At 51.7% G+C, this 21,174-nt stretch overlaps 1 protein-coding gene across 3 annotated transcripts in view; it reads right to left on the minus strand.

Annotated features, from left to right (window-relative positions):
* TMCC2 (transmembrane and coiled-coil domain family 2) overlaps window positions 1–20,525 on the minus strand; it is a 35,987-nt gene extending 15,462 nt beyond the window's left edge. The window contains exons 1-2 of one of the 3 annotated variants that reach the window (XM_067729250.1): window positions 19,834–20,525; window positions 7,583–8,113 (exon numbers count right to left, since the gene is read on the minus strand). In XM_067729250.1, the coding sequence (XP_067585351.1) occupies window positions 7,583–8,113; window positions 19,834–20,040 (738 nt within the window). In that variant the 5' untranslated portion in view covers window positions 20,041–20,525. Of the gene's footprint in view, window positions 1–7,582; window positions 8,114–8,803; window positions 9,251–18,761; window positions 19,416–19,833 lie in introns of those variants that run through there. The other 2 variants (XM_067729251.1, XM_067729253.1) reach the window with 2 other exon arrangements.
* Window positions 20,526–21,174: the final 649 nt, after the last annotated feature.

A 21,174-nucleotide genomic window follows, 5' to 3' on the forward strand; every position in this document is an offset into this window, starting at 1 on the left:
CCTCCGCCCCACCCTATTTGCCAAGAATAATTTAGAATGACTCCCTTCTAAAAGCAGAGGACTGAAACATAGAACTCTTGGGGCGTCCTGCTGACTCAGGGCTCAGAGGTCATCATGAGCTGACGTGATTCAATGAGAAATGTATGTGAAAGCAAAGCGGTCTGCAAACTGCAGCATGCTGGCCAGTGGGCTCAAAGGGACACGTCAAAGGCCATGGTTGGCATGGCCTGGGGGTGTCCACAATGCCCTGAACCCTTGAGGAGCCAGTAGACAGGCATGGCACCCAGATAATATTTGGGTCTGAAGCTGCCTTCTCAGGCAGCAAAGAAACCTTATATAATGAAGTTAATATTACAGAGCACTTTTCTTTCCAGGGCAGGGTTCGCCTTTCCGGCCACCCAAAGGAGGCCTCCCGGTCACAGTATCACTTAGGATCTGATTTAGCTTCTGCGGATCATGCTGAATTATTCACTAGCTATGGATACTGGCCCAGCTCTGGGGTCCCGGTGGTGGGGTACCTGAAGTGAGCACACTCCCCAAATCCAGACTTGGAGGAAGGTCAAAGGGACAAAAGAATCAGGGGCACCAGACTCAGGATGCGGAGGATGTGGGCGCAGGAGCTGGGGCGGCGGGATGGCTGGAGGCAAAGAACAGTCAGACAAGCTGCCTGCAACACCCCAGCGCCTGCCACTGGAGAGAGAAGGGAGGTCCGAGAAGGCTTCTGTTCCCAGGAACTTTGCTCACTGCCTCCAGCCCTCACTGCAGTTCAGGGGAGCCCTCGGTTCCCTAGGAGCCTAGAAGGAATGCAATGGGGTGTGTGCACTCATCACTGCTCCTGTTTCAGAGTCCTCTGCCCTGTGGTGCATAGAGAAAGCCCAAACTGTGCCTGTGAAAAGAAAGAAGAAGCAGAGCAGGGATCAGGTAAGTGATACTGTATTTCCATTGCCTCATCTGGCACCAGAAGAGACCAGGGTCACGTTTCACATCTCAGGGATGTGGTGAATCCAGGGAGGAATGTGCCCGGTGGCTGGGGAGACCTGTGCTAGCTGCCAGGACCCATGCCCACATCACCAGCGCTGGCTCCTTGTCATCTGGAACGGATGACAGACAGCTCGTCTTGCTGCTTTTATCAGCTCTGTTATCACCCAAACCTTGAGCACACCTTCCACCGGGGCGTGTCTGAGGGGGCTGAGGCTCCTGGCGGGAAGGCTGGGGGCCTGACTGGTGTCTCCCACCCGTGTCTGGGCTGGTAGCATCTCACACACACACCCCACCCCCGGGGTTGTGCTTAGAGTCAGGTGGGTAGAGAAGGCATGACATCAGGTCTTGATAGGTAACTTGGACGGTATCTAACTTCACCCCCTGTACCTAGGGGAATTTTGTACTCCCAGAAGCCAGAGCTAATCCGGAGAGCACTGGGTACTTTCTATCTAGAAAGAAAGTCATGGATGTCAGTAGGGAAAAGACGAATAAAGGCTAGTTCCAGAGGCCAGCTGCCTGCTGGGGCAACTGAGTCCAAAACCCTGCTCTAAAGTCAAGAGGCTTCTGCTGTTCATGATCTCTGGTGTCAGAGCTTTAGGTAAGGGGCAGAGTCATTTCTTCGGCCCCTCTCCTGATTGGACAGGACCCCTAAAAAGCAACGGGGCTTCACCTGAACATGAGGAACTCAAATCGGACTAAAGGAAGAACTTAACTCACCAGGTACCTCAGATATACTGGGCAACAGGGGCTTTTAATCACTGAGACAGGGAGCAGCAGCTCATGGCGAAGCACAGAGCTGCCCTGCCTTGGCCTGGTGGGCGGCTGGCAGCGTGGGCACTGCCTTAGGAGGCCCTCCTGAGGCCGCTGGGCTGGCTGCCCCTCTGCCTAAGGAGGCTTTCCACACAGAGGAAGAGAGAAGGGAAGAGGGGATGAGAGAGGGTGGAAGAGGGGTACAGAGAAGGCAGCTGTCCTCCCCAGCCACTGGGTGTGAGTCCAGGCTGGCACGGACTGGCGCATGTACACGAGCGACTGAACAGAAAGAGTGTAACGCAGCTCTAAAGGTGGATGCGTTTGTGTGGACAGGCCAATGGGCCAGCCGGACAGGGCCCCGTCGGCCTCCCACGGAACCTGGGCAACAAGCTCAGACACATCAGGAGGCCTCACAGATGGACGGTCCAGCCTCCCCCAGCTGCCGAGGGAACCTGTTTGGAAACCTCTCTCAGCAGAGCTGGCCCCACCCACCTCTGAACCGGCAGGCTTCCAGACATTAAAAAAACCAGGCTCCTCGACACCTGCCAAGATCTGTCTTCTTGGCAAGAGCCTAGGGCTAAGGGCAGCCCCTCACCTGCCATTCCTCAGAGTAAACAGGGGTGCTTATTTATGCCCCTTATTTATTAGGGCAGAGGAGAAATCTTGTTGTTGGAGAAATCCGGTGGGGGAGTGTACAGGACAGGCTGTCCAGAGTCTGCTCTGGTTTATGTGATGAGCGGAACGTCCCTGGTCTCCCCGTCTGGGGCCTGGAGATAACACCTCCATGAGGCCACGGGGAAGCGACCATCGTGGCATCATCTCCACACTCTCCCCCTCACCCCTCAGCACCTGGTCCTCTCTCCGGCCCTGCCTACCCTCGAAGCCAGGGGGCAGCAGGCTGGCCTGTCGGTAAAGTCCTCCTGCCACTGAGCATTCCGTGCTGGTCTCCTAAGGCTCTGGACATCCTCTGTGAGCTTCAGGGTCCCAACACCCCAACCCACGCTGCTCCTCATCCTCTGGGGACCAGCCACACTGCACAGACGGGGAAGGATGACCAGGGCGAGGTCAGGGGCCGGGCAGGTAGAGCTGGCTGTGAACTCAGCACTCCTGCACTCTTCCTCTCCCAAGACCCTCCAGCTGGAACACCTTGCACAAGCCTTCTGAACGCGGCGACAGCTGGAGAGAGCTTTTGAACAAGGCCGAGAGCGCATCAATGACCAAGCCAAATGTGGGAGAAAGGGAAAACAAGCCTCTGACCCCTGCAAGGGCTAATCCACTCTCTGAAAGTCTGGGAGCAGGTTATCAAGGCAGGACAGAAGAGTTGCTAGATTTTCCTGAGTGTACACTACGTCTTCTAGGAACTGCTGCTCAGTAAAAGAGAGACCGGGAAGGGGGGTGAGACTCATCTGCTGAGGAACCAGGAGGTCCAATTCCTCTGCCACTGTACATATAACCAGTGGTCCCTGCTGAAAACTCCAGGGCCCAGATTTCCAGAGCTTAAGGCCACACACAGATGGGGAACCCAGATGTCACCTGCATTCTCTATTTACCTGCTGATGCCCCAGGGCACCAATAATGATGACTTAATTTTTCCACTTTATAGACATAAGACAGAGAGTGGTTACCTTGCTCAGTGTCACACAAATAATAGAAAGCAGAATGGCGAGGTTGAGATGACAATCTGTTTTTGTTCTGAAAGGGGAATCATTTAAGACACAACCTTGAAGACAACCAAGTAGATCTGGAGGGAACGAATGACAGGCGAACAACATCACTAAGACTGAGCTGCTTCCTGGGACTGTGAACGCTTCTCTGTGCCTCTGCCGCACCCCTGCTCTCCGTGGGGCTCCAGGCCCCCTACTTTCTTAGGGAGGGGCCGGGGTGAGCCTCACAGGACAGCTAAGGAACTTTAGCTGCCTCCCGGGTGTTTCAGTAATTCAACCCCTTGATAGGGCCGGCTCTGGTCTGAAAGTCAGCTGCTAAGCTCTAAACAATGGCAAGGGGTGTGGGTAGTGGGGGAGGCTTATGAATTAAAAATAGATGTTAGTAATCACCAGGGAGCTTGCAGAGAGCATGTGGGGCTATGTTTACTAGAGAGAGAAGAATCCCTTCTATTCATGCCCAGAGACCAGGGTGGAACCACCACCAGCTTATCACACCAGCCAACGGCCTCTGGGTTTGGGGGAGTCAGCTGACCATGCAGGTTTACTGATGGCTGGAAGACCCCCTTCCTCAGGACATGGAGGCACCCCCTCTTCTCAGCATCCCCCAGGGCCACGGCCATCCCTGGGGGGACAGCGCCAGATCAGAAAGGATGTATAACTGAAGGGGAAATTGCAACCAAGAGATAAAGCCACCGTCCTTGGGCTGAGGCAACCCGCTCATGATGGAAATTGCACAAAATGGTCCCTGGCGGTTTTAGTGACTTCAGATCTCAGTCTGGTCTTGTGGACATGCTAGAAACATGGGGTCTCGTCTCCTCTCTGCCATGAACTGGCTGGGTGCCCTTAGGCAAGCAGCTTCCTGATTCCTATAGGCCTCAGTCTGCTCATGTGTAACATGGAGATAACAGTACCTGCTCTGACAACTTCACAGGGATGTTATGAGGAGTAACCAGGGAGTATATGTATGACAAAGCTTCGGAAAGATGAAATTTCTCAATAAGGATATAAAACAGTCATAGGAATAACCATTTTCCCCATTCCCAGCCTGAACCCAGGGACCCTTCCCCCAGTGTGCTCACCCAAGTCTCCTGGCCTGTCTTCCACCAGCAACAAGAACAGAACCCTGCCACTGTCACCTCCTGGATACCGTGGGGGCGGCGTAAAGACCAAACGGGAGCCTGCAGAGAAGCTCCCCAGCTGATGGGCTCCCCACCCCCTCCCCCCTGCATTCCCAGTCAGCAAACATCAACAACCCCTCACCAGCCTCCGAAAGTGCCCACCCCGCACCCGCTCGCACAGCCTCAGGACTACAAGGTTCCCGTTCTCCCTCCTCGCTAAACAGCTCTAGGACCAGAGACCCTGGCTTGACAGGACTGTACAAATTTGACTTTAAAAATGTATCCGCTGACTCAGCAGTGAGAGGCGGGCGTGGCAGCTGTTGCAAACAAAATACTTGCTCACTGAGAATCCCCTGCAGTCCAGTGGTTAGGGCTCGGCACCTTTCACTGCCGTGGCCCGGATTCAATCCCTGGTCGGGGAACTAACACCCCACAAGCCAGGCTATGCGGCCAAAAAAAAAAAAAACTTGCTCGTTAAGGGCTGAACAACTGGCTCACCCTGTGGGTCCCTCTGGGTCTCCCTTCCCTCCACAAGGCCACGTTTCCCTTTTAGCCGACACATCCAGATCTCACTCTTGGCACAGACTTCTCTGTAGTTAAAACTAAGCTTGCAGATGGTCCAGTGCCATCGTTTTAAATACTCTCTACATGCTGACAACCCCCAAGTGTCTGCCTCCAGCCTGGGTTTCTTCCCAAGACTCCAGACTCCAACATCTGACTGCTTATTTGGCCTCCCCGTGTGGATGTTCAACAACCAACTCAAACGTAACGTGTCCAAAGACTAGCTCTTATTGCTGCCCCACAGCCCCTCCAGATATCTGGTCCATGTGCTGTCTTCCCCAACTCAGTTAACGGCAATTCCTTCTTTCCAGCTGACAGGCCAAAAACCTGTGAGCCATCGCTGCCCGCTCCCCTTCTGTTGTGCCCCACATCCATCAGGAACCTTTGTAGCTTGATCTCTGAAGCAAATCCAGAATCCAGCCACTTCCCCCACTCTCACCCTGCAGCAAACCACTGCCACCTCACCCCTGGAGGCTTCCAGCAGCTTCTAGCCAGACTCCCTGCTCACGCTGTGGCTCATAGCCTTGTCTCCAAACAGCAGCCCGAGCGGTCTTCTTCAAGGGTGTCACTCATCTGTACAAAACCTAATGACTTCTCATCTCACTAGAGAAAAAAGTCAAAAGCCCTTTTCCTGGCCTACTAGTGATCTGTAGCCCTCCCTGCGCATCTTTTAAAAACTAACAAAAACCAGACTGCCTCAACGAATATTGGCCTCCTTTCTCCTCCCCGGAAGAGCTGACCCTCCACTTCCGCCATCTCCTCAATCTACTAAAACTAGTTACTTGCCACAGTTATCAATGACCCCCACTGCTTGATACTATCTACGTACATTTCCCAATCCAGATCTGACCTGTCACTCCTGCTGCATTTCACTCTGTTGAATACTTACTTCCTCCCTCTTTAAACTCCTTTCTCCTTATACTTCGGCATCATTTCTCTCCAGGTTCACTCCTGCAGACCTGGCTACTCTGTCCCTTATACGTCGTCTCTGTCCTTGGTCTCAGCCCCCTCGACACATGTCCTTCGACCGTCTCATCGCACCCAGGATTTCAAGCTCAGTACTGGCTCCCAGGGTGCTCGCCCCAGCCCAGACCTCTCCCCCAAGGCACTGCCAGGTGGTGCTCTTTAGATGGACAGCTCCCAAAGGCACCTACAACTCAACGTGTCCAAAAGTGAATGCATCACTTGGCTCCCAAAACATGCTCCTTCTGTGTTTCCTCAACTAAAGAATGCCCCATTCCTAAAGCTGCTAAGCCAGGAAACTAGAGCCCTCCTCTACTCTTCCTTCGTCTTCCATGTCCACTTTCTCGCCTATACTATCGATGAGAACTGCCAAAGGTCTTCTGAATTTATCTCTGACTTTCCATCCTCACTGCTGAAGCCTAGACTCCGGCAATAGCTCCAATAACGGTTTATTTGACTCCATTCCTGTCCCCCTTCCTAACCTACTGTCTACACTAAGACCCAAAGGGACCTCCTCCTGCCATTTTCCTGCCTAACACCCTTTGATAACTTCACACTACCCCAAACTCAACAGGGCAAGGCCTTTTGTGACCTAACCTCTACCTACCTGTCAGCCCCCAAAAGTGCTGGACGCTCCAACGACAATGAACCCCGGGTAGTCCCTGGCATCAGCTCGCTTGCCTTTGTACACACTACACCGTTCCTCCCCCCACCCTTCCTCCCAATTCTCTGGCTAAATTATACTCCTTCTTCAAGATTCAGCTCGATGGCTTCCTCTAGAAGGTCTTTTCCAACAAGCTCCCGTATCCTCAACACAGCCTCATCACCATATCTTGTCCATTCACCAGTCTGTCTCCCCTCTATTCAGTGAGAACAGTACCTCCGGCTTATTCGTTCTTATAGCACATAACAAGTAGGCAAGAAATATCAATACTTATTATATGAATAAAAGAATGAATATAGAGATTCAGAAAGTACCAAACTAGATTTTCTTCTTACCAAACAGCCCTTCATGGATTCCTCCTCTAACTTCTTTGGTTGGTAACAATATTAAAAACCATACTGCGCCAGGCTCCATTCCAAGTATTTGACATATATGAACCCATTTAATCCTAGAGCAATTCTACTATTATTATCCCCATCTCCAACTGGGAAAACTGAAGTACAAAAAAATTAAGTGACTCAGGCAGTAAGTGGCAGAGCCAGGGTTGATGCTAGACTGTGCTCTCAACCACTGCATGTATTACCTCTTGAGAGCATGTTTAAGGAAAACAAACCAAAATTACTATCAGCCTGAGCAAAAGATAATTTTCAAAAACAAATCCCCAAACAAACAAAAATCAGCCTTTTGGGGATCATCTCTTGCTTTTGGCTTGTCCTATCTCTGGCTCCTTCAATGAGACACACAGCTCTGCAGATGGCAGTGTGTCCACACCCACCAGGCCAGGCCCCAGCTCAGGTCCTCAAGGCCAGAGGCCCCTGCGCAGGTGGCTCCTGCCTCTGAGTAGCCCCGACCCGGAAGGCCCTCCTCTTGCCCCGCCTCACCTTGTCGCTGAGACCCTCGGCCTCCTCGGCCAAGAGGTTGCCACCATCAGCCAGCAGCAGGGACGTGTCAGTGGTGGAAGAAGACCGGGGGCGGCACTGGTGCTGGTGCAGGATGGCGGCCAGGCTGCTGTCCTGGGGGGCCTTGCGCAGCAGGTGGGGGCTGCCACGCTGAGGCTCCAGGGAGCTGCTCTTGGTGCGCCGGCTACTGCCCCCGCTGCCGCCACCCCCACTGCTGCTGTGCAGGCTAGCACCCCGCTTGATGGAGGGCCGGGAGCGGATCTGCTGCAGCACGCGGTTGAAGGCAGTGGGCCTGGCGGGCAGGTCGTGCAGGGACATGGCATAGGAGACGCGGTGCATCTCCGGGGAGCGCTCCTTCTCGTCCGGGGAGTCATGGTCGGACATGCCCTGCTGATGCTGCTGCTGGGAATCCTGAGACGTCGGGTGTTCCCTCTCCCGTGACCGGCGGCGGCCGTGGAACAGGTGCTTGAAGCCGTGGCCAAACATGGAGCCCTCTGAGAGCTGCTGGATTTTCTTAAGGAGGAAAGATGAAGAATCTGGTGAGTGGAAAGCTCTCGAACGCCTAGTCAGTTGCGGGCAGAGGTGAGGGGTCCCTTCCTGGGATATGAGTGTAGCTCCTACAGCCATGTGAATCTGGAAGATCCCCATGAATGTCCTGTCATGTCTTAAAGGTCACCTTGCAGAAAGGTGGCAACCCAGACCAATTCCTCTCATTCACAAAGAAATGTACCTGTATGGCTTCCCACAGGACATTCCAAATCCACACACGGTTCAGGATTACTGGTCATGATATCCTTGTGCCTATAGTCTGGGGCTCAGTGGCACATGCGGGCAGCACTTGGCTCATGAGGCTTATCCCTCTGGACTGATTCTCCCTCCATCCCCTAGTCCCTTTCTCCTTCCAATTAGGTCCTTCCTCCAGATGCTCTTTTGGCCCACCAAGCATCCATTTCCAAAGACGCCTCATTGCAACACTCACTGGGAAAATCAGGGTCATACAATCAGGTTATACAATTGTAGCAGATATTGCTAATGACCTACCAATAACTATTCTCCTTTCTTTCTTACCAAATTGCATGGCCTTATTGTGCCATGCTAAAAATTCTTGCTTCATCAGACCCCCTTGCAGCTACGAGTAGACACGTGACATAGTTTGGGCCAATGAAAAGCAAGGTGAGCGTTTCTGGGGAAACTTTTGCTTACCTAATAAAGGTACTAGCCCTTTTTACTTTTCCCATCTGGAACGTGGAGGCAATGCCTGGAGATGCAGCAGCCGTCTTGCAACTGCAAGTAACTGGCACGACGATGAAGACCTACACACAGATGGTAAAGTCCCCAACAACAGGCCTGGGAACTTGAAGGCCTTATGGAATCACCAACCCAGCTGTGAATGACTACGCTGGGATTCTTGGTTCATGAAATAAACAAGTCTATCTTTATCTGTACAACTCTAGAATAATTTCCTCTTATTTATAGCCAATCTCATTCCTGACATAGCCGTAAAATAAATTTTACTGAAGCTTCTGAGTTGGTGAATACTTCCACATGCCAGGAGGGTGACACATCGCAGTCCAAGGGCCCGAGAAACTCCTGTACTCAAGACCTTCCAAACCTCACCGTATGTGCCTCTTCCTCTGGCTGTTCATCTGTATCCTGTATAATAAACTGGTAAATGTTAAAAAAGTAAATAAACTACCTCAATGGGCATACCTTGTAGTGTGGTCGGTAACGTGACCACTTCTTTAGAAGACAATCAGAATATAGTCTTAGTGTCTTTCCACTCAGACTGGAACAAACCAAAGGGGCTCTGGAGCCCAGTGCTGCACTGGCCCCAGCCTTCCCTCTTAGCTCTGCCGCTGAGATGTTCCACCTGCTCCCCAGGCAGCACTGCTCAGTGAGAGGCGACCCAACCACCCGGCCAGGGTGAGGCAACGTGTGGGATAACTCCAGACAGCTGCTTCTGTCAGGGGGTCGGCTCATGTGGTGGAGCCGAACCCTCGGCAGAAAGCCTCAGAGCCAACAGGAGGAGGGGTGGGACTCTGAGGACCAGGTGAGAACGCCCACTCTGTAACTCCTGAGAGGGAAGCTCGGAACCCAGCCACATGGGGTTCAATGTCTTCATCTGTAAGGAACAACTCATCACCTCAGGAGGCAGCCTCGGTCATCTACGAAACCTTGCAAAGAATTACAAGTACTGGCTTTTCTTTTTTTTCTAGAAACAAACTTACAGAGCAGAAAACTTGAACCATGCAGACGCCAAGGAGAAAACCATCCTCAGCTCTTCTGAATTAGCTGACCCCACTCTCACTGTTAACTTTATACCTCAGCGTGGTTTGTGCAGACACTACTGTTACGATGTAAGCTGCACTTACATCTGATGTCAGTAACAATGCACACTATTGCGGATTACGTCAAAGTGCAGGATTTTCCGTTTTCACCTCGTTTGAGTAGCCCCACAATCCTCAAAGTAGGTGGGGCCTTTGTACAACCCATTTTACAGGCCAGATAAGTTATATCATCACAGCTCACCGTGAACTAACGGTTTACAGTTTTCAATATGCTCTTTCTCCTGCATTCTCTCACTTGATTTTCCCAGAAACTAATAAAGGCAACAGCAGCAACATTTCCATTTTTAGGTGAGGAAATTAATGTGACCATTACTCCTTCTCAAGAAGTTAATCCCGGGGTAGCCCCGCAGATGCTAGGTTTCACAGTGCCAGGTCTCCCGACGGGAGCTACCATCTCCTCGGGGCCAGCCTGAGGCAGAGTCTGCTCAGGGTAAAACCACCCCGTCCAAGGCAGGCCGGACTGAGGCGTGCACTCCGCCGGACTCGGAAATGGCCGGATCCTGCCGCCTCTGGACCAGGGACAGGCCAGGACACCCTCCTCCTCGTTGGGCCCAAGCTGATAGCAGACCATCCTGCAGGCACTGTAGATGGGGCCAGCTGGCTCTGGCATTTGCCCAGCAACTTCTGCTAAATGGTCACATTACATATTCCAAATTGTCTTTCTAGCATATTCTATTCCAAGCCTCTTTCTCCTCTCCCCACCACTCCTAGCCTAGCTTCTCCAACACTGAGGCCCCTCTTCCACATCCACTCAGATACAGGGTTCCCTTCAAAAGACGGCACCGGAGTCCCAAGGCATTTCCTCTCCCTGAGCCCCAGGAGAAGGGGGCAGGCGCTGGGGACAGCAGCCACCACTGTCTGCTATACTGCTTTGAATCCTAAAATCCTTGGTCAAATGACTTTTACTATCATACAACGGCATTTTTCAAAGTGCTTTCCAATGTGTGCTGTCACTCTAACCTGACGCTAGCCTAAGCCCAGGAGGCAGGATGTCACAGAGCATCAGTGTCTTCATTTTGCAGATGAAGAAACTGCAGCACAGCACAGTTAAGGGGCTCATCCCAGTCACACGGAAGAATCTCCAACTTCTAGTCTAAGCTACCTTCACTGGCTCACACACTGATTCCGAGACTAAAGCAGATACAGTATTTACATGTGTCCCAGAACAGCATCACAGGCAGGATCAAAACAAAACAAACATGCCTGGGCCATGGGGGGTTCCGCCCCCTGAACTGCAGCGGTGAATCTTCCCGTGCCACATTGTAGGACTGGGGCAAGACCTGTAACCAGTGTGGGTTTTCCTTTCCCACCTTCCCATCTGTTCTGCAGGTAAAGGAAAGCCAGGGTGACCCCAGGACCTTTGCCCCAGCAGCGCTGAGGAGTCTGCTAAAGTCTATGGTAGAGATGAGGGAAAAGAACAAAAAAGAAGACAAAGAATAATGGGGGGAGAGAGATGGCACCAAATGCAGGGGTTTTTCCTCACTTATAAGACATGGGCTGGGCTGTTTCTGCATGTGGGTGTCAGGGAGGAGAGAGTTAAGGAGTTTTGACATAACACGGTGAGTAAGTGTTCAAAAAAAAAAAAAAAGAAAGAAAGAAAGAAAAAGAAACCAGCACATACACATAACCAGCCACAAGTTTTGGAAATGAGGAAAACCATGGTGACTAGCTTGAGGGAACTCAGCCACCAACGCGGCAGAAAGCACCACCTGCTCTGACTAACAGGTTCCAGCTACTAAATGTCACTTGCTTCTCCACATTGACTATTGCTTTTCCCCAGCTGCCAGAAACCATTTTGGTGGCCAAATGAAGCCATGTATTTATTAGGAAAAGAGAGCTGAGACGTTTCAGAGCTAGAGATGAGACACAAACAGCTCTCCTGATCCATGAGAACAAGCAAGGGCTGTCCCAGAACTGCCCAGAGGCCAGAAGCAAGGCAGAATGGAGAGCATCCTGAGGCCAGGTGCCTGTACCTGGGCAGGTAAATGACAGAAGCTTGCTGTCTTTCCCTGAACTATCTTAAAGGGCAGAAAGGACGCCATCTCCTTGGAGTGCTATCATCGTCTCAGGAAGAAAGCGTAGGCTAGATGGTTTCCGAAAGATCCTTCCTGAGAAGGCTGTGGTCTCTGAACAGTTAGGCTTCATCCCCTTTCCTCCCTGGGTGTGGGTCCCCCAAAGGGGAAGTCTGCTCCAAAAGCTGCAAACACAGCTGCATGAGGTCAAAAGTAAAATGCTTCGGGGTGCAGTGACTTTGGCACCATCTGGTTTAAAATAGCCAGAAGCAGCTTCTAATTCCTCCAAGTCCCTGTATTCTTAACAACTCCCATTAGAGCTGAAAGGATCTTTAAAAGTGACACTAACCTAGAGTTAATTATCCCACCTGGCAGCTGACCGCAGCGCTGACTGCACATCCCCTCCTCCTGCCTGGGTTTGAAACTCCCTCTGCCCCACCACAGGTCCGGCTGGGAGGGTTCAGGGGGTGATTGGGTTACCGTGAGCCTTAGCAAGCCTAGGTCGCCAACGTTCCTCTATTTATAGGGTCTCTATGGAAACAGGGCCAGCATTAGAGAGCTAATCGCTGTAAAAAAACCCACAGAGTCCTACTCTGGAGATACAAAGTGGATTGCAGAAGTCTTCAATTGCCCTTAGGAGGCCTTGGGTGGGGAGCCTGGGGTTGGAGCAGGAGAGGAACTGCCACCCCAGGTTTGGCGCTGATGGCCACAATGATGAAAAGTGAGCGGCTGCAACTGTTTCTCTTAGAAACACAGTGATGAAAGATTTTTGGAAGCATTTTTTTCTTCCCCAGCATCCCAGCTGACATGAAACAAACAGATCTCAACTCAGGGGCAAGTGATTTCCCCATTCTCAATTTTATTTTAATTCCTCATTCCTTTAGGCTCAGAGAATTCTGCCTGAGCCAGTGCAAGTCAGGCAAGGTGACCTCATGCAGCAGATCTTAAGGCAGAATCGGCTCAACTTTTATCAGCATAAAAGATTTTTTTTTTAATGATTTTTTTTTGATGTGGACCATTTTTTAAATCTTTATTGAATTTGTTACAGTATTGCTTCCGTTTTTTTTGTTTTTTTTTGCGGTACGTGGGCCTCTCACTGCTGTGGGCTCTCCCGTTGCGGAGCACAGGCTCCGGACGCGCAGGCTCATTGGCCATGGCTCACGGGCCCAGCCGCTCCGCGGCATGTGGGATCTTCCCGGACCAGGGCACGGACCCGTGTCCCCTGCATCGGCAGGCGGACTCTCAACCGCTGCACCACCAGGGAAGCCCTTGCTTCCGTTTTATGTTTTGGTTTTTTGGCTGCGAGGCATGTGGGAATCTTAGCTCCCCAACCAGGAATTGAACCCACACCCACCTCACTGGAAGGTGAAGTCTTAACCACTGGACCGCCAGGGAAGTCCTAAAAGATTCTGATTAAAGGTATCTTCGCGGTGTGCCCTCTCTCTGCCTCTTATCCTACACCCCGTTCACTGCCCCCCGTCCCATACAGCCCTGTCTGACCATGCTGGTCTAAAGTGACCTCACCACCCTGCTCTGAACTCCTGCTCTGAACTCGTCATCTGCACCACACATCTCGCAATTAATCACGTTCTGCCTTGTGACACGGCTCTGTCAAACTGTTATCCAACTTTTCACCTGCTTCTGGATGGAATCCTCCATGAGCAAATGGAGGGCAGGAGCTATAACATCTATTATCTTTGTGCCCCCAATAGTAGGGGTAGAGACCTTAACACAAACATGGCCATTGCTACTTAATTATTTTCTGAGCGGAAACTGTGTGCATCTACAAGACCATCTTAAAAAGGCGATTTAATCCTTAGACAACTATCTTTTCCAAATATTTAAAATGCTCATTCACACAGTTTTTTGTGTCTAACCCAGATCCCTCCTGCTGCAGTTAAAACCTCGTCTCAGTCTATCATCTTAGTAATTGCCTGGAAAAAGATGAACACAGGGCTTCCCTGGTGGCGCAGTGGTTGAGAGTCCGCCTGCTGATGCAGGGGACACGGGTCCGTGCCCCGGTCCGGGAAGATCCCACATGCCGCGGAGCGGCTGGGCCAGTGAGCCATGGCCGCTGAGCCTGCGCGTCCGGAGCCTGTGCTCCGCAACGGGAGAGGCCACAACAGTGAGAGGCCCGGGTACCGCAAAAAAAAAAAAAAAAAAAAAAAAAAAAAAAAAAAAAGATGAACACAGACCCAGGAGCCTGAATGTGTTTACTGTCCTCACAAATGGCTTAGGTCAAGGCTTAATGTTCTCACAGCCAGCTTTGTTTTCCAGGTGGACATCATTCAGCCAGCTTGGCTGGAATAAGGAAGCTTTTAGCCATTTGGTTTGAAAAGTCAAATATTGTCTTTCTCACACAATCACAAAACATAACTGCAATCCCTCAACAGTTTTGTTTTAACTTTTCAACATGCAGAGAGGCTTAAGTGTTTGGCTGATAAAGGTGGACCCTGTCTAGTATGGCCTCATTCTAAGAATGCACCCTCCTCATCCATGAGCATTTCAAAGCGAGATGTCTTTCTTAGAGGAGAGATGAAAATAGGCATGAATTTTGAGTTGGCCTCCAAGATCACCACTGAGAAGCCACCTGAGATATTTTTCCCCCAGCTCCTGACACCCACACTTTTTTAAAACTTCAACCCCAAATTCAGGTCCTATCAAATGTTTCAATTCCTGTTGACGGAGAGATTCTTGTTAATGGGATTGGCAGTTAAGACAATTAAATACACGAAAAGCAGCACATTCTGTAAATGCCAAGCCTGCACGACAGTTCCCACTGGAACAAGGGCAGCTGGGAATTCATCTAGAACCCAACATGTGGCAGGAGAACAGACAGCTTCGTTCACCACATGCTTTCCCGTCGGCCACCAATTCCTCCTCCCAAGCCCACATCCAGCGCTGCTCTGAAAATTCCTGATGGCAGAGGGGGTAGGAGAGGGACAACCCCAGGCCTTAGGACCCTCTGCAAAAAAAAAAAAAAAAACAGGCACCCTCTGCATTCTTCACCACCCTCCACTGTCCCTGACTATTTACAGGGCTGGGGAACTGCTGTCCAGTCAAAAAAGGGCACTGACTTTACAAGGGACCTGGCACGTGCCCTTTCACTTCCCCCCTTAGAAAGTGCTCTCCTCTTCTTTGGTAATTAACGTCTCCACCCTTTACAACTTGCTCTAAGTGCACCTCTTCTGAAGAACCCCATATGTTTCTGATTCCATCAGTGATGCTCGAAGCACCCTCAAACTTACATGTGCTTCAACGGATGACTTTCTTGCAAGTGCTTTACCCTGTTTGCCTGGAGGCAGAGGCAGTGCCTGCTGCCAAAGAACTGATTTCCCATTTCCTTGTGCTTAGGTCTACCACAATCCTACCTCCCCTGATGAAACCTCTCCCAGGGGTCCTGCTCCCACCTGAGGCTGTGGGAATCTTCACACCTGAACACTCCTGAAGGAGAGCTGGGGGCCTCATGATGCAGCAAGACCACATAGAGCCCTGCCCTACCATCAGAACCCTTCCTCAGGGTCCCAGAGCACACACAACCCTCCATCCCGCCCGCATTCCCACGAAGTCGCCTGTCTTCTCCATTGAAAAAGTGGAGAAGCTGAGGCCCATTAATTTTACTAAAACCCTGGGCCTTAAAAATAAATAAATAAAAGAAGATAAAAATAAGCAGAGGCTTCTTGGGAATGTCAATGTTCTCTCTCTTAATTTGGGTGGTAGGTAGACGGGGTGTCTGTTTTGCTGTTGTTATTTAAGGGGTACATATGTTTTCAGACACTTTTATATGGATGTCGTGTTTTACAATTTAAAACATGCCTTCCCCGCTGAAGGCATCAGTATCTGTTAACCCATGAACCCCTTGCCGGCAGGCTCTCTATTGGACCGCTGAACAAACAAGGGGCATCAGGCGCAGGTGACGCATCTGTGAGCAGCACAGGCTGCGAGCCAGCAAGGAGAATCATATAGGATTCAGTTGCGACTTTCCCTCAGCTCTTTGGTTTCTAATCGCTCTTCACTCTGAGCAGACAGGAAGACCAGTGAATGGTGTGGATGAAAGAACCCAAATGAGTCCTGAGTCAAAAGCACTTCAAGGGGCTTCCCTGGTGGTGCAGTAGTTAAGAATCCGCCTGCCAATGCAGGTAACACAGGTTCGAGCCCTGGTCCGGGAAGATCCCACGTGCCGCGGAGCAACTAAGCCCGTGCGCCACAACTACTGAGCCTGCGCTCTAGAGCCCCAGAGCCACAACTACTGAGCCTGTGTGCCACAACTACTGAAGCCAGCATGACTAGAGCCCGTGCTCTGCAACAAGAGGAGCCATCTCAATGAGAAGCCCGCGCACCACAACGAAGAGTAGCCCCCGCTCACCACAACTGGAGAAAGCCCGCGTGCAGCAACAAAGACCCAACACAGCCAAAAATAAATACATAAAAATTAAAAATAAAAAGCACTTCGAACCAGGATTGGAAAGGTGCAACTCAGAGCACCCCCTTCTTCCAGGAAAAAATATTAGTATGCTTCAGAAATCCCTGGAGAAATTGTTTGCAGGGGCTTTTGTGAGGGGAAAGAGAACCTCAGGGGAAGTCTAGGGGAAGGTCTCCAGCCAGCAAACCCAGAGCCTTCCTTTCAGGAAAGGCTGGGGAGAGGTGGAGAGGTCTGCGATTTCCTCCCCTGCCCTTGGGATTCTAAGAGGCATCAGGACAGAGCCAGCTGACTCTCGTGCTGAGCCACTCATCCCAGGCCTCAGCAACATCTACCACATGCTGTATTTTTAACAGGAACGTGTGCTTCGTGTCCCTTTCTGCAGTTTTTCCCTGAGCCCCTCCCACTCCCACTCTCACTGGTACTGCATTTACTTGCCGGAAAATCTTGGTGTACTTTTGGTCAGCCGACACTCTCTGTGACCAGCAATCTAGCATCTCCTCCCAACTAGCAAGGAACCTGGCAGCAGCAAAGGACTGGATAATGATCACAAATGAATCAAGACATGAACTCAAGTGGTTCAACAGGAATCCAAGCCACAGGGGGCAGGGGATGTGACTCCGAATTGTTGGGCTCCTGTTGCAGGAGCGTCTGCTGAGATCACCCCTGAAGGTCACATCAAATGTGTGGAGTAGCTGAGAAGGCCCCCAAAGTACCTGCATACAGTTACAGTTTTATGAGTGCTCCTTTAAGATTGCTGCTTAATTATTTTTCCTTCTTTTCACTGGTCCTCCCCACCCCATAATCACAGATCCCGGGCCACCATAGGAGAAATTTACAGTGCGGTTCTCCACAACACTGAAGGACCATGGAGGGAGACCACGGGAGTCCCTGAAAGCTCTGGCTGCCACTAGCTAGGGCACATTCAGACCAAAATTCTCTCCTCTCCCTCTGCACAACTTCCTCAGAGGTGCTTCACACAAAGCCTTTTTTTTTCCCCCCTTTCTCAAGATGATTTCCTCCATTGCACCTAATCCATCACAATGCCTGGAGCTGTCAGAAGAAAACAGAAGTGGGACTTAAGGGACCAAAAGTTCCTATCTCCAAAGTTTAAAATGAAAACAAAAGCAAGCCAGAACTGCTGGTTGCTCCAGGCCAAACACAGGTATGAGACAGGGTGGGTGTTAAAAATCAAACTTACCCCGTTTTGGTACCACCATCAAATCTAAAACAAGTTAGCTTCTACCCAGTGCTAGAGCCGAAGATGGATTTTTCCATCATTGGAAAACTGTGCCAGCACTGGTAAACGAGTTTGGACACACTTCAATATTCCTGGTCCCTTTCCCCCAGAAAAAAGGCTCAGAAAAGTTGAGTGATGTGCCTGAGATCACAGAGCAAATCAAATTGCGACAGCCCCCAAGTTCATGCCTGGTTCTGAAGTCCCTACGCTGTAAACACGTGATAAAGCAGACAGAGATAAACAGGAAATGGCCCTGATTGTCTCCCTGTGCTCCCACTGAGCAGGCAGCAGCTAGGTTTTCTCTGGGCTGCCAGCCTGGGTCCACATGGCAGTGGTCACCTCGGTGATACGCTTTCTGGTGGGGGTGGAGGATAACTTGGAAGGACAACATCTTTTCTCACACCTGATCACAATTTTGGTTCGGGGAAAGTCAGCATTTAACATCAAATGTAGAGTTGTTGCTATGTCTGCCCCAACCAGAATGAGAGTGTCACAAAAAAAAAAAAAAGAGAGAAAAAGAGAGGGAGTGTAAGAGGGTGGAGATGAACGAGCTTCTTTAAGCAGCTTTATCTACAGAGACAAAGACACTGCAGCCCCATACCACAACCAGTCCACCTTCCCTCACGAAGGCAGCTGGGGGAATGAATGGAGCTGGCCGTTTCCAGTGCTGCTTGAGCTGAAGAGTCGGGGAGTTTCCAAGGCTGCTGCTCATGGACTCAGCGTGAGAATCCCACCTGGTCAAGGAATCAGGGTTTGCTGGCCAGACCCATCTGGATCGGCCCAGAATGAAGATGAAGTCTGCAGCAGAAGGCTGGCCCCCTCCCCACATCAGCATTAAGAGCAGCTCTTTTCCTTCACCATCTCAGTTAAAACAGGAACCACACCTCCTGACCACACAGGGTGGGCTCAGAAGTGGCAGGTGTGCCAGGTACCAAGGACTTCCTGCGCACAGCCTACCCAGTGGAGCTCATCTTAGACATAAGGCTAGCCCCAAAACTCTGAAAAGGACAGCAGCAAAACCAGAGGTCACATTCCAATAACTACCACAAATTTTTAAAGTACATACATGGAGGTAGCAGTTACGTTCTCACCCCTCCCCAAGAAACACAGACAGGTAACACACAGGTAAGAGCACACTCACCTGCGCTCTAAACTTCCTGACTCTGTGCCGCTCAGGCCAAACGAGGAATGTCATTGGTTTATTCTGGTGAGCTCCTTAGTGGCTGCTGCCATAGGATACAGGCTTTATTTAACATAACGGACGGAGTCCTTTTGCTCCCCTAGCTAAGACCTTGCACCCTCTCTGGAGAAAATGACCCCAGGCATCAATCTCCGATGCATCTAAGTTCCTTCCTTGGGCTGACATCTCTCTCACCACTGTGGTGAGCTGGCTTGAGAAGCCTGAGCCTGCAGTCCCTGTGGCAGCTCCAGCAAAGGTGCATTATTTATCACAGCTGCTGTTTTAATTAATATAGAGACATCCAATACAGCTCAATAATTGTCTCGGCAACCTCAGGCTGGAAAATAAAGGACTCCCAGCTGCATGCAATCTCCTCTTTCGGATCCTGGTTCTAAATGCCGGCTCTGCGTGTGTGCAACTTGAACCGAGGCCCCAAGCCAGCCTAAGCACTAAGCGGCCACCTGTCAGTTCTCCACGCTGGGGTTGGTTTAGCAAGCGGGCAGGGATCTCCAAGCACTAGCTTAACCTCTGGCTCCACCTAACGGCAAGAAACCCACACTCCCCTTTCACAGATGGACAAACTGAGCTTCACTCCAGGAAGGTCCCCAAAGGAGGAAACTAATTCAGCAAAGGAAACTAACGGTCTTTTGCTTGGGCTCCCACGCTGTCATTGTCTTCCCCTGCCATTTTACAGGAGGGAAAGTGATGTCAACTTTTTAGTTAGCATCTTGGATTTCTCCAGCCCTTTGTCTGCGAATAGCACTTCACACACATTATTCAAACAATCTCGGATGCGTAAGTCACTAGAACGTCTGCTGAATAATGAGGAACAAACACAGAGGCCCGAAATAAGCTGAAAGAAAGAGGCACAAATGGTACCTGACGTCCAGCACAGGGTCTGGCCCAACATCTGCTCATTCTCTCTGACCTTTGTCTGGCTTCCCCATCACTTTTATCCTGTTAAAGCACTCCTGCGTGGGGCGGGGAAAGCTAAGTCGCCGGCTGGACTCGTAAGGGGAGGGTCTGCGCTCACCTTTAAATCGGGAGGCTTGCTTCGGGGACCCGGGTTGGGCGCCGCGGCAGCGCCCGCATCCAAAGTTGGCCCGCCAGCGGAGTTAGCACCCGTGGCCTCCCCAGGCCGGAGGTCCGCGCCCGGCAGGTGGCAAGCTGCATCTTCCAGCCCAGCTCCATCCTCCTCACCCTGTTGTTGCTGCAGCTCGTCCGATTTGCACCTCTTCATGGTGTATGTGGGTCGGCAAGGGGAATCTGTCCTTCCAGCGCGCCTTCTTGGGGGAGACCGCACCCCCTCTTACACTCAGAAACGAGGCTCGGGGTCTAAATGATTAACGAGGAGAGGAGTCGGCGGATCACAATTTCTTGAATTAAAAAAATAAACCTTTTTAAAGGAGGGTGAGAGAGGGGAGAGGAGGGGAGCCTTGGTTACAGCTTGGAATAGTTCATTACGACCTGGGGAGCGGAGACAGATCACAATCGAGGCTGGGCAGCAGGAGTCCTTGGGCAGTCATTGGAGCGGGAGGAGATAGCCCCCAGCCCCCAAACTTTCTGCTTCAGGGCAAGGGCCGGGCGGAGGGGAGCTGGGCGGCACAGCGTATCCCTCCCGGCGGGCCGGGCTGCTGGGCGCGGCAGGCATGGCGCGGCCGGCCGGGCAGGTCCTCGTCGGCAGCCCTCGGCGCCGACTGCGGCCCCCAGCCCTGCCGCGAGCCCCCGCCCCACACTGGCCGGCAGCGCAGCCCGCAGCTCGCCGCGCCCCGCCCCTCCCCCGCGCGCGCGCTCTAGACCCACTCCCCGCCCTCCGCGCCGCCTGCTGCAAAGCCTCGACCGCCGCCAGAGCCAGCGGCAAGCGCGCAACCTACCCCGCCCAGTGCCTCGGCCCGGGAGGGGGAAGGCGAGGCAAGGAGGGAGTGACAACGGCAACGGGCCAATGGGAAGCCCGGAGGGCTGAGGGGGGCGTCGCGCGGCCACGTTTTTAGGGTTGGTTGCATCGTGCAATCCCCCAGGAGAGGTCTGGAGGGCAAGGCTGCTGTGTTTTAGCATTGCAGAGAGCGGGCTGCGGAGTAGAGACTAGGGGCGGCTGGCCAATGGAACGCGGTTTTAGCAGATGCGTGAGGATCTGCTAAAACTCACTCAGATGCGTGAGTCTTCCAGGAAGGACTCTGTCGGGGTTCCCCCCACCCACTCATTTTATTTGGCGGGGAGGAGACGAATAGGGATGCTTATCATCGCTGCTTTTTTGCTCTAACTTTGCACATTATGACATCTCTTCAATGAGGAAGACGCGGATCCCCTCTGACGCTTGACCTGAAACACCTACCAATGCCTACATTCAGAGCTGCGAATGCAAGCAGAAGAAAGC

The sequence above is a fragment of the Pseudorca crassidens genome, chromosome 2 (genome assembly GCF_039906515.1).
Source record: "Pseudorca crassidens isolate mPseCra1 chromosome 2, mPseCra1.hap1, whole genome shotgun sequence".
Taxonomy (NCBI): domain Eukaryota; kingdom Metazoa; phylum Chordata; class Mammalia; order Artiodactyla; family Delphinidae; genus Pseudorca; species Pseudorca crassidens.